This window comes from Salmo salar, chromosome ssa09, assembly GCF_905237065.1.
Source record: "Salmo salar chromosome ssa09, Ssal_v3.1, whole genome shotgun sequence".
NCBI lineage: Eukaryota > Metazoa > Chordata > Actinopteri > Salmoniformes > Salmonidae > Salmo > Salmo salar.
Window position 1 is genome coordinate 8,835,779 of NC_059450.1, and position 12,790 is coordinate 8,848,568.

General features: G+C 41.4%; 1 protein-coding gene across 1 annotated transcript; it reads right to left on the minus strand.

Moving 5' to 3' along the window:
* Window positions 1–1,304: 1,304 nt before the first annotated feature.
* Window positions 1,305–11,922, minus strand: face1 (CAAX prenyl protease 1 homolog). The gene is given in 10 exon segments (NM_001140076.1): window positions 1,305–2,592; window positions 5,650–5,793; window positions 8,035–8,139; window positions 8,484–8,659; window positions 9,181–9,322; window positions 10,000–10,152; window positions 10,294–10,410; window positions 10,510–10,596; window positions 10,737–10,883; window positions 11,612–11,922. Coding segments are annotated over 10 exon segments (1,401 nt in total). The 5' UTR covers window positions 11,717–11,922; the 3' UTR covers window positions 1,305–2,367.
* Window positions 11,923–12,790: the final 868 nt, after the last annotated feature.

Consider the following 12,790-nt stretch of genomic DNA (forward strand, 5'->3'; position numbering starts at 1 on the left):
AACCTCCTGTGGTGAAGGGATACTGAAATGATTTGAGGTAGGTTTCTATATTTTAAAACAGTGACTGGTAGTAGAATGTACATGTAAACAGGGCTGAAGAGTGATTGGTAGCAGGAATATATAAATATACTTACAGCCTCAATTCGGCGGGGCATGGAATCTACAAGGTGTCGAAAGCGTTCCACACGGATGCTGGCCCATGTTGACTCCAATGCTTCCCACAGTTGTCAAGTTGGCTGGATGTCCTTTGGGTGATGGACCATTCTTGATACACATGGGAAACTGTTGAGCGTGAAAAACCCTGCAGCGTTCCAGTTCTTTACACAAACTGGTGCGCCTGGCACCTACCTACTACCACTTAGTTTTTGTCTTGCCCATTCACCCTCTGAATGGCACATGAACAATCCATGTCTCAATTGTCTCAAAGCTTAAAAATCTTTCTTTAACCTGTTTCCTCCCCTTCATCTACACTGATTGAAGTGGATTTAACAAGTGACATCCATACGGAATCATAGCTTTCTTCTGGATTCACCTGGTCAATCTGTCATGGAAAGAGCAGGTGTTCTTAATGCTGTGTACACTGTGTATACTTGTAAACAGGAGTAATAGTGGATACCAATGGTAATGACAATCAATGGACAGCAGTGTAATGGAGTAATCAATAATCATTTTAGCAACAGCATAGGTTGTGTCTGAGTGGTTAGAGACCTGTGGATGGGCCTCGAGTCAGTGTGGATAGTATGTAGGAGAGGGAGAGCAGTAACTGTTAGCCATAAGTCTTATGGTCAGGGGATAGAAGCTGTTTAGAAGTCTGTTTGCTAAGCCTTGATGCACCTGTGTCGCCTGCCAGATGAGAGCATGGAGAACAGTCCAGTCCCTGTCTCGGGTGGCTGGAGTCTTTGCCAAAGGCCCCCCAAAAAATTGCTAGACACTGCCTAGCATGTAGGTACAATAAAAATAAAAGTGACTCCACAATGACACAATACATTATTTACCATTAATTTCTATTGGGCACAAAATAATCTGAAACATCCAACAAATGTGTAGTCACAAGCTTGATGTAGTCATTGTGTGCTATGAATATGGGATCAAATAACTTTTTACTACTTTAATACAAGTGAATTGGTCCCAATACTTTCGGTCCCCTAAAACGGGAGGAGTTTGTACAAAGTGATGTAATTTCTAAAAACGGTTCACCTGATATGGATGAAGCTGCCCTCAAATCCAAAGTGCTGAAGTACAGAGCCTTTTTGAGCTCACTGTATATCACGACTCACTACCATAGCAAAGGTGAGACAAATAGGACAGCTGCTGTGAGGGACTTTATTCACAATACTGCAAGAAAAGTACTGTATGTCCTTTATCAAACCAAACACTTGAGTTTTGTGATGTGAGGTGACTTATAGCCACCCCAGTCCCCCAGCCTTTGTCAATCAAAACTGGGTTCACGATCAAACCTCGCACATAGGCACCAGAAGTAGAGAACAAAACACATTAACAGAAGATTCCAAACCACATTCAAATAGGCCAAAAGTTTGCGTACATTTTCTCCTTTTGCAAAGCTAATCGCTAATCAATTATTTACAAGTACAATATGGTCAGACCATTGTTTACAAACAAGTGCATAAAAAAAAAACGAAATTGTGTCAAAAAGAAATGCGGAGAAATGTAACCTAAATAGTGAATTCCTATGTTGTCACTGGCCAAAGCTTTACTTAAAAACGATCACAAGTCACAGATCCCTGGGAAGTCACAGGCACTGAAACTATATATAACAGTTGTAGATTGAGCCAGTCGACCAGCCTAGGCAGCAGTTTATACTATGAATTAATTGATGGCCCGTTCTCTGTACAAGCAATACATCCTATTGACACTTGATAATCGGGGAGCAGTTTCTTTTCCAAACACTTCTAAAAATGGATTGGACCGGGACCGTTACAATACAATTGAGGTTTTATGAGAAAACATTTGGAATGACAAATTCTTAGGGAAGTAAATAAAATTGAGTAAGAAATAAAAACCTTGCCAAAATATGAGCAATCCTTGATAAATGTGACCTGTACTAGTGGCAAGTGCTTAAAATAACATTAAGGCAATTATTTATGCCCACAATGGTTTTGTGTTTATGACATCTGTATCTTCATGGTGGCCTAGAATAAGCATAGACGAGATATCTTCGTCTCATCAAAACATTTTGGTATTGTGCAAGTTCGAAATTGAAAAAAGGAACCTACTGGTGAGGATAAAGGATAACAAAAACAGGGCAACAGCAAGAAAGATGGGGTGGGGAGGACATCAGAGGGCCAGAAGTGGCTTGCGGAGGCCCTTGGGGAGAGGCAGCAGACGTGGCTCTCCCTTCAGGGCCCGTCAGTCCTGCTTGGTGCCGCCCAGGGCCCGTAGGCGCTCCAGGAGGGGAGGGTGGGAGTAGTGCCACATGGAGAAGAGCCAGTCGGCCACAGGGAAGCCCAGGTTGTCTTTGTTGAGCTTGATGAGGGCGGAGTAGAGCTCTGAGGCTCGGCCCATGCCCCGCGCAAAGGCGTCTGCCTGGAACTCAAACCTGCGGCTCAAGACAGTCAGACAGAAGGACAGGACCTGGAGGTAGGAATGGGAAACCATTTCAGTTTTCCTCAGTGAAGTGTCAGAGGTACTCTTAGCATCCCATCCTCATCTCGATTTTAACAGCATTTTCTGTTTAAAGCTGACTTAAAGGAGACCACCTGCTCTGATTCTCCGCACACATCAGTACTGCTGCTACCAGATTCTTATTATACTGCTCAATTTATACACTCCTTCCCCAAAACAGATGTAAATATTGTACTATAAATTGTGCCTTCCTGTATTATAAACTCATCAAAAAAAGAAACGTCCCTTTTTCAGGACCCTGTCTTTCAAAGATAATGCGTAAAAATCCAAATAACTTCACAAATCTTCATTGTAAAGGGTTTAAACACTGTTTCCCCATGCTTGTTCAATGAACCATAAACAATTAATGAACATGCACCTGTGGAACGGTTGTTAAGACACTAACAGTTTACAGACAGTAGGCAATTAAGGTCACAGTTCTGAAAACTTAGGACACTAAGAGGCCTTTCTACTGACTCTGAAAAACACCAAAATAAAGATGCCCAGTGTCCCTGCTTATCTGTGTGAATGTGCCTTAGGCATGCTGCAAGGAGGTTACACCAGGAACGCACAATCCCTCCATCAGTGCTCAGACTGTCCGCAATAGGCTGGACTGAGGGCTTGTAGGCCTGTTGTAAGGCAGGTCCTCACCGGCAACAACGTCGCCTATGGGCACAAACCCACCGTCGCTGGACCAGACAGGACTGGAAAAAAGTGCTCTTCACTGACGAGTGGCGGATTTGTCTCACCAGGTTTGATGGTCAGATTCGCGTTTATCGTCAAAGGAATGAGCGTTACACCGAGGCCTGTACTCTGGAGCGGGATCGATTTGGAGGTGGAGGGTCCGTCATGGTCTGGGGCGGTGTGTCACAGCATCATCGGACTGAGCTTGTTATTGCAGGCAATCTCAACGCTGTGCCTTACAGGGAAGACATCCTCCTCCCATCATGTGGTACCCTTCCTGCAGGTTCATCCTGGCATGACCCTTCCAGCATGACAATGCCCCCAGCCATACTGCTCGTTCTGTGCGTGATTTCCTGCAAGACAGGAATGTCAGTGTTCTGCTGTGGCCAGCGAAGAGCCCGGATCTCAATCCCATTGAGCACGTCTGGGACCTGTTGGATTGGAGGGTGAGGGCCATTCCCCCCAGAAATGTCCAGGAACGTGCAGGTGCCTTGGTGGAAGAGTGGGGTAACATCTCACAGCAAGAACTGGCAAATCTGGTGCAGTCCATGAGGAGGAGATGCACTGCAGTACTTAATGCACCTGGTGGCCACACCAGATACCGACTGTTCCTTTTGATTTTGTTCAGGGACACATTATTCCATTTCTGTTAGTCACCTGTCTGTGGAACTTGTTCAGTTTATGTCTCAGTTGTTGAATCTTATGTTCACACAAATATTTACACATGTTAAGTTTGCTGAAAATAAGCGCAGTTTCTTTTTTTGCTGACGTTTCTTTTTTTGCTGAGTTTACTTATACTCAAACATTTATTCTATTCTACTGCCATTTACTTTATATTCGTATTCTATTTTTTACTATTTATTATTGTTGTTGCATTGTCGAAGGAACCAGCAAGTAAGCATTTTGCTGGACGATGTATACCATGCGTATCCCGTACATACAGTACAACTAATAAAACAACTTCAACTCTGCTTTTTTTACAACCAAATCTCAATTTCTTTATGTAAATGTCATGTTTTTTTATAAACTTCCCCAACCAGCGGTTCACGTCCTCATTGTGGAGACTCAGGAAAAAATGCTCCAAAAACATCCAAATATGTCCTTTTAGAAATCTGAAAGGCTCTCAGTACAGTGATGCAGGTCTTTAGATGTTGTACATATGGAATTGTCATTGTGAACTTTACCGGTAACGTAATACTTCATTTTGTGCGATACCAGCTGTTTCCCCTATCCAGCTGTTCCATTCTCTGTACAGCCTGCTGCTAGAATGGAGAGGTATAACTCGTATAGCAACAAAATGGAATATAACGGTGCGGATCAAGTTTGGAATGACAATTTCATGTGTACAACATCTAAAGACCTGCATCACTATTCTGAGAGCTTTTCCATTTCTAAAAAATTGTGATGAACGATTAACTGAAATGCGTTATTTTCAATGCTTCAGTTATTTGAATTCCCGAACTGTGCGATGTGGTAGGGTGTTGTAGTTTCCAACAGACCAATAATCGATAGTGTAGCGCTGAAAATGTGGTAATTAACTACAATGACCATAATCCATTGTGCGCCTACTTGTCCAGTCTGTTTCTTTTACGCCTGCTACGTAAAAGAGACAGAAGAATATGCGATAGAGGGATAGAGAGCAGTTGGTTTGCGAGGTCTCTACCTGAAAGGACATGATCTAAGTGATTGATAGTTGGTAATCAGCAGTCATAAAAGTATGTCTTATTTACTTTGCTGTCTGACAATCACAATTTTAGTATTTCTTCATAGAAAGCAGCTCGCTCTTTATAGATAAGATGACTACGAATGAAATAATAAAGACATAAAAAAATGTAAAATCACAACACATTTTATTAAAGTAAAGTAATATGAATAAATTATGGTTAATAAGTGATAAGCAGTAATGGGCAGTCACTACCATCATGGGACTTTTATTAATCGTTTTATTCTGTATTGTTACAGCATTAAACCCACATAATGCATTTAATGTTTACAAAAATAAATCTAAACCAAAAACCGATTTATTTTTAAATAATCGAACCAAACTCAAAAAGGACACAACACTACTAAAAGGACGTATTTGGAGAATGTTAAAAAAAAAAGTATAACATGCCATTTCCATCAAAAAAATAGATTTGGTTATACATTTTATATCGTTTAATAGATACTCTATATTGTAGGTTTAGCTGTATATTTCGTTGGATAATATTTGCTACTATGCCCAAGGTATTTTCGCAAAACAAACACTGCACAGCACTTGCAGCGCTAACATCTAAGGCCTCCACTGAAGCGTATTAAGATGTTAGATATAAATGCATTGTTTAGGAGATGGGAGTCACTCACCTCATTATATGGGGAGAAGATGAACTGGAATATGATCATCAAACCAATCAATGTGGGCTGGCTGTCATAGAAACCAAAGGCTATGAATAGCTCCTTTCGTCCAATCAACACAGCAAAGAGGAAAAAGCACAGGAAGGAGTTCATCTGCAAGAACAGAGGCAGGGGAGAAAAATGTAACCATTACCAAGGTTTCCATTCAATTGGCGACAGATTTTAATGCGAATACAGTGAGGGAAAAAAGTATTTGATCCCCTGCTGATTTTGTATGTTTTCCACTGACGAAGAAATGATCAGTCTATAATTTTAATGGTAGGTTTATTTGAACAGTGAGAGACTGAACAACAAAAAACTCCAGAAAAACGCATGTCAATAATGTTATAAATTGATTTGTATTTTAATGAGGGAAATAAGTATTTGACCCCTCTGCAAAACATGACTTAGTACTTGATGGCAAAACCCTTGTTGGCAATCACAGAGGTCAGACATTTCTTGTAGTTGGCCACCAGGTTTGCACACATCTCAGGAGGGATTTTGTCCCACTCCTCTTTGCAGATCTTCTCCAAGTCATTAAGGTTTCGAGGCTGACGTTTGGCAACTCGAACCTTCAGCTCCCTCCACAGATTTTCTATGGGATTAAGGTCTGGAGACTGGCTAGGCCACTCCAGGACCTTAATGTGCTTCTTCTTGAGCCACTCCTTTGTTGCCTTGGCCGTGTGTTTTGGGTCATTGTCATGCTGGAATACCCATCCACGACCCATTTTCAATGCCCTGGCTGAGGGAAGGAGGTTCTCACCCAAGATTTGACAGTACATGGCCCCGTCCATCGTCCCTTTGATGCGGTGAAGTTGTCCTGTCCCCTTAGCAGAAAAACACCCCCAAAGCATAATGTTTCCACCTCCATGTTTGACGGTGGGGATGGTGTTCTTGGGGTCATAGGCAGCATTCCTCCTCCTCCAAACACAGCGAGTTGAGTTGATGCCAAAGAGCTCCATTTTGGTCTCATCTGACCACAACACTTTCACCCAGTTGTCCTCTGAGTCATTCAGATGTTCATTGGCAAACTTCAGACGGGCATGTATATGTGCTTTCTTGAGCAGGGGGACCTTGCGGGCGCTGCAGGATTTCAGTCCTTCACGGCGTAGTGTGTTACCAATTGTTTTCTTGGTGACTATGGTCCCAGCTGCCTTGAGATCATTGACAAGATCCTCCCGTGTAGTTCTGGGCTGATTCCTCACCGTTCTCATCATCATTGCAACTCCACGAGGTGAGATCTTGCATGTAGCCCCAGGCTGAGGGAGATTGACAGTTCTTTTGTGTTTCTTCCATTTGCGAATAATCGCACCAACTGTTGTCACCTTCTCACCAAGCTGCTTGGCGATGGTCTTGTAGCCCATTCCAGCCTTGTGTAGGTCTACAATCTTGTCCCTGACATCCTTGGAGAGCTCTTTGGTCTTGGCCATGGTGGAGTGTTTGGAATCTGATTGATTGATTGCTTCTGTGACAGGTGTCTTGTATACAGGTAACAAGCTGAGATTAGGAGCACTCCCTTTAAGAGTGCGCTCCTAATCTCAGCTCGTTACCTGTATAAAAGACACCAGGGAGCCAGAAATCTTTCTGATTGAGAGGGGGTCAAATACTTATTTCCCTCATTAAAATGCAAATCAATTTATAACAATTTTGACATGCGTTTTTCTGGATTTTGTTGTTGTTGTTATTCTGTCTCTCACTGTTCAAATAAACCTACCATTAAAATTATAGACTGATCATTTCTTTGTCAGTGGGCAAACGTACAAAATCAGCAGGGGATCAAATACTTTTTTTCCCTCACTGTATATATATTTTTTAAACAGTGGTGTTTCCACCAAACGGACTTGTGGATAAAAATCAGTGCGTGATGACATAGTGCACACGAAATGTACTTTTTTTTACCTGATGTTATGTACCTAAACATTTTTAAGTTCAATGCGTTTCCATCGCATTTTCAACTCTACCGATAGTTTTGTCACAAAAACTGTTGAGTTAAATAGCAAATGTGCCTACTCTGGTCTTGGCACGTGCACTCTAGCCAACAGCTCGCAGATACAATGCGGGTAGACTAGTCTACGTAATTAGATAATACATTTTACCGACACAAAAATATCACACCATATCAAATGAACAAATGATCTGTCGGCATTTAGAAAATTGTACCGAAACTCCGTTTCCATCACAGCTGTCGTGATTATTATACTTTTTTTACACTGACTTTACTCGCATAAAAACTGTGGATGGTAACATGGTTATTGACATTTCTACATCAACATGTGAATTTCCAGGATCTGCAAGAGTGGAATATTGGTATAGATGTGACATGCAAACGCATATCAAGGGAATTTCCAAACAAACCTGACTGATGACAATGTTCTTCACAGTGTGGCCCAACTTCCAGTGGCCAAGCTCGTGGCCCAATACGGCCAAGACCTCTGGGTTGTTGCAGCCTTGCTTCTTGTTCTGAAAAGAGTTAGAACATAAATAGCTTGATTATAATGAATTATGTATGAAACACTGACTACAAATACTAGTATACCATCTTATTGGTTTCTATGATAGGACCACTCAACAAATTAGATTCATAACATCAAAATTGTAGTGTGCTTGCGGAGCTCTAACCAAGATTACAAAACTGTTCTGTATTGCTGAAGCCGTGCTCAGTAATAATGGAGTGCTTTGAAGAAGCTTGTTTCAGCAATAAATATAATTGAAGGAAATCAAGTTGCAGTCCTGAACCTTCTTTCAGTATTTTAGATAAATAACATGTTGACACACAGTTCTCTGTGTAAAGGAGTACGTCTGACCTTGGGCTTGGCTTTGGCCTCAGTTGGTGTGTCAGTCTCCTCTGCAGGCACATTCTCTGGCTCTCCGTCCTTGTTGAGGGGAGAGTAGTCCTCCATCAGGGTGTCGAACAACACTATGCGCTTGTTCTTGAAGAACCCATAGAAGTAAGCGTTACTGTGGGAGGAGCGCTTGGAACCTGGAAGAATAGGTCAAAACAGATCATTACAACTAGGGCTGTCAGAGTTAAATCAGTTCACTTTTTGCAATTTTAGTGCACTACATTTTTGATTAAATTGCATTATCCGAAACATTCAAAATACACTGAAAACATCCAATACATAATCTATAAAGCTAAAAAACAACAATGCAATGTAAAAACAAGTTGATAGAGGTTAAAGAAAGTGTGGTTTCTCAATTTACCTAACCGTTACCTTAAGACAAAAATCAAGATGTCAATATTCTTGTAATGTTTTTTGTATGAAAAATCGTAAATTACAGCTTAATTTTAGCAAATTCGATTCAATGTTTTTAGCACTTGACAGCCCTAATTACAAAACTTTACTGACCATATGTTACAGCGAAAATGTGACCACCTCCAACTTATGCCTTGGTCTCCTCAGGGCCCATTATACTTACTATTATACAATTATAGATACAGTGGAAGCAGTCACATCTTTTGGACAAAACTAGTTGTTGAGTTAATGTATTGTGCCTTACCTTCTACTACATAGACCTTAGTGAGGGGGAAATTGATAGACTTGGACATGCTCTCAATCTCTTCCTTCAGCTCGCCCTCTGGCAAAGGGGTAAACTTGTCAAATAGGGGAGCAATGTAGTCAGCATAGATGGTCACCAGCACCTAAGAGTGAGGAAGAATGATCAGAATGAAATACTTTAGACTAATTTGACAATAGCTTAACTCATTAAGCATAATTTAATCGCTTGAGCCTGTTTCAAGGTAGCTAGGAGGTGAAAGTAGGGCTGTTACGGTGACCGTATTACCACCACACGAGTCATGCCAGCAGTCAAATTCCACTTGACCGTTTAGTCACGGTAACTAGGTTTCTCCAAACTGAGGTTGCTGATGGTCATTAGTAGCCTACCAAACTTGCTAAATGACTGGTACTCAGCACTCTATTGTCCCTCTAATAACTGACATCAATGCAAATGTTTTTGAAAATCATTGTTTAAGCCGCAAGGTTCAAAGCTGGGAAAAAAGTTGCAGCTTATAGTCCGGAATTTACGGTATTCATTCCAGGGTAGATCTTTAGTAGAATAATAGTGAAGACATCAAAACTATGGATGGATTTATTGTGATGGTGTAGGCTATATTAAATGGATTTATTATACTTTTTAAAATGTAGATGTTCCCAAGGTCTGCATCAGTAGCTTGTAGGCTATGCATGGAAGCCAGGAGATGCTAAACGTGTTTATATTAATTCACGGTGCATTACCATGAGACCGGCAGTTATTTACTTCACAATCACCGGCTGACAAAATGTCATGACCGCCACAGCCCTAGGTGAAAGGACTAACCAGAGAGACCCCCAGTGTGAAGAGCCAGGCGTAGATGAAGAAGAAGTCTCCACCAATCTTGATGATGTAGAGGAGCAGTGAGGTCACTGGCAACAAGATACACTGGGTCACAATAAACTTCTTCACAGCATCCTTCAGGAAGAACCCCAGCGTCTGAAAGAAGAACCATAGACGACAACAAAAAAACAGAGACTGTATGTTTAAAACCATGCCAGTGAAAAAGTGTAATTGATTCAAACTACGAAACGCTTGCCTGTATAATAAGGATGTCCCCAGAGAGTTTGGACAGTGTACCTGCTGGTTGAAGCCATGCTTCTCCTCAATGACAAAGGTGTTGTAGATACTCCAGGGAAGACCAGTGAAGGCACTGAACAGTGTCGCAAGCATCAGAAACGAAAGAGACTGGAAGATCTGAAAGAAAAAGAACCATTTGAAATATATGGAATGATTCAAGAAAATAAGCCTTTGTAATACTGGACTGATCATTTTAACCGTGGAGCATTCACACACTTCATACTCTGGGCCCAATCCAAAACGAGCAGTCACAGTCCCAGCAACTTTCCAAAGGAAAGGGATTCCACCAAGGAGCAGGATCAGCTATGAGACGACAACAACAGTGTTAAAAACACAAAATTCCCTCTGTTTGGTGATATGCTCTGTAAGCAGATAGAGGCAGCTACGTTCTAATATAACAAAGTAGGTCCTAACAAACCAATGGATCGTTTAGTTGTACCTACCGTCCCCTCAGTTTCTGAATATAGTCCAGACCAGAAACTGAAGTTGCTCTTGTCCAGTTGATAAAGACGTGACTTCTCAAAGGTATCTGTGTCCATGATCTTCCCCAACTCTTGTGGCACGTGCATGGTCGACCTGTATATCCTTCGCTATGTAGTTAGAAGACAAGTTATTCATATTACTTTTAAATTTGACAAAATATCCACAGGAAAGTATTATCAAAACACAGGTTTCTGTGTGGCTATCCCGATTTTTTGTTCATCAACTAAAGGCACATGCACAAGACAGAAGTAAGTACATGCACGCAAACTAACCAAAGTCTTGCAGGCATTTAGCTACATGGTTTGCGCATGTTACCGGTGATAGACATTTTGCAGTACTGGTGGTCTAAAAAGTTGACTAAATAATACTTTCCTGTGGATATGTTGTCTCAAATTTCAACCAGCTGAAGGACCAACTGCACAGACAACCAGTAAAGTAGCTAAAGTAAAATGTAATTGTATTCATCATTCTGCCTTGTAAGGAAATGTTCCATGTTTTTGTATTGCTTTGTAAAATGGAGAGTGCAGTTAGATTAACAAGAATGTCATATTTCTGCCCAAATCATTTATGTCTAGGTCCTGGGAATTTTTTTGGTTACTTCAACCCTCTGGCTAATCACAGCCTGAATTTTTGTTGTTACTTAAACCCTCTGGCTAATCACAGGGGGGGGGCACCGATCCCGTAAAGGTTATTAACTAACATCACCGGTCAGAAGGTTCTATTGTCAATAGGCGCTAAAGTAGTTAGCTAGTAGCGTCTATGAATGGGGCAGCAGCGGGGGCCTTGTGCGGTATTGACAGAGAGACAGTTACGGGAAAAAAAAGTAAACAATTACCTGTCTGTACGCAAGGTAGGCCTCCCATAGATAAACCGTCCACGAGAACACCAGAACAGCATAAAATATCTTATTTTCGATTGGTAGGTCAAGTATCGTTTCCATCTTTATTCTGGCCTATTTGAAGTTACCAAATTGGACTGCCGCCCGTCGTTCACACACCTTCCGGTCTTTATTCAGAAGATAATAATTTGTATATTTAAATAACTTAGTAACTGTTATTTTTATATACGCAGTTTAAATTGACCAGCATTCACCAAACCACTCAAAATGATGGCTAGCTCATTCGCTTCCAATTTCCATTAATTCATGCAATGGTACGGTGCAGCAGTTCATTTTGTTCCCCGTAAAACAAATGGTTGCACTAACTAGTTCCATGCTTATAGTGAGCAATAGTTATAGCAAAGATGTATAGAACTAAACCAAGATAGACCACAGCCCGTCGTTTCAAATGGGAACAAATTAGTCATAGTGGGCAGAAAAAGCAAGGAGTTGGGCAGAGCCAAGCACGAGCAAGCGAGATCCTATTGGCGCGTCTGTGAAGTTGGCGTGTGTAGTAACTCAATTCGCCTTTGCGCTCCTTCTAAATAACAAATGGCAAAGTCTACAAAACGTAGTCCACTCTGTTCGTAACAGATTTTAGTTTTGGATAGAAAACTATATTGAGATCACATGTTTCATCAACGAGCAAACTATCGGCCAAAATTCATCTCGTTCCATCTTCTCCCACCGCGGCCAGTGGGCTTCCTCTCACTACCATATTTTGTAGTGAGTGGAAACGCCAAGCGCATGCTTCACATTTATACATCCGGTGAAATATCTGTTTCATTTTTCTATCTGTGGTAAAAGCGTCATTTTGCAGGCACAACAAGGAAATATTTGGATAACTAACCCAAGATTGACCATAGCCTGTCGTTTCCAATGGGAACAAATCTCAAATCTCAGCTCACTGGTCACCATTGCAGCACCCACCCATAGCGCGCGCTCCAGCAGGTATATCTCACTGGTCACCCCCAAAGCCAATTTCTCCTTTGGCTGCCTTTCCTTCCAGTTCTCTGTTGCCAATGACTGGAACGAATTGCAAAAATCACTGAAGCTGAAGACTCATATCTCCCTCACAAACTTTAAGCATCAGCTATCAGAGCAGCTCACAGATCACTGCACCTGTACATAACCCAT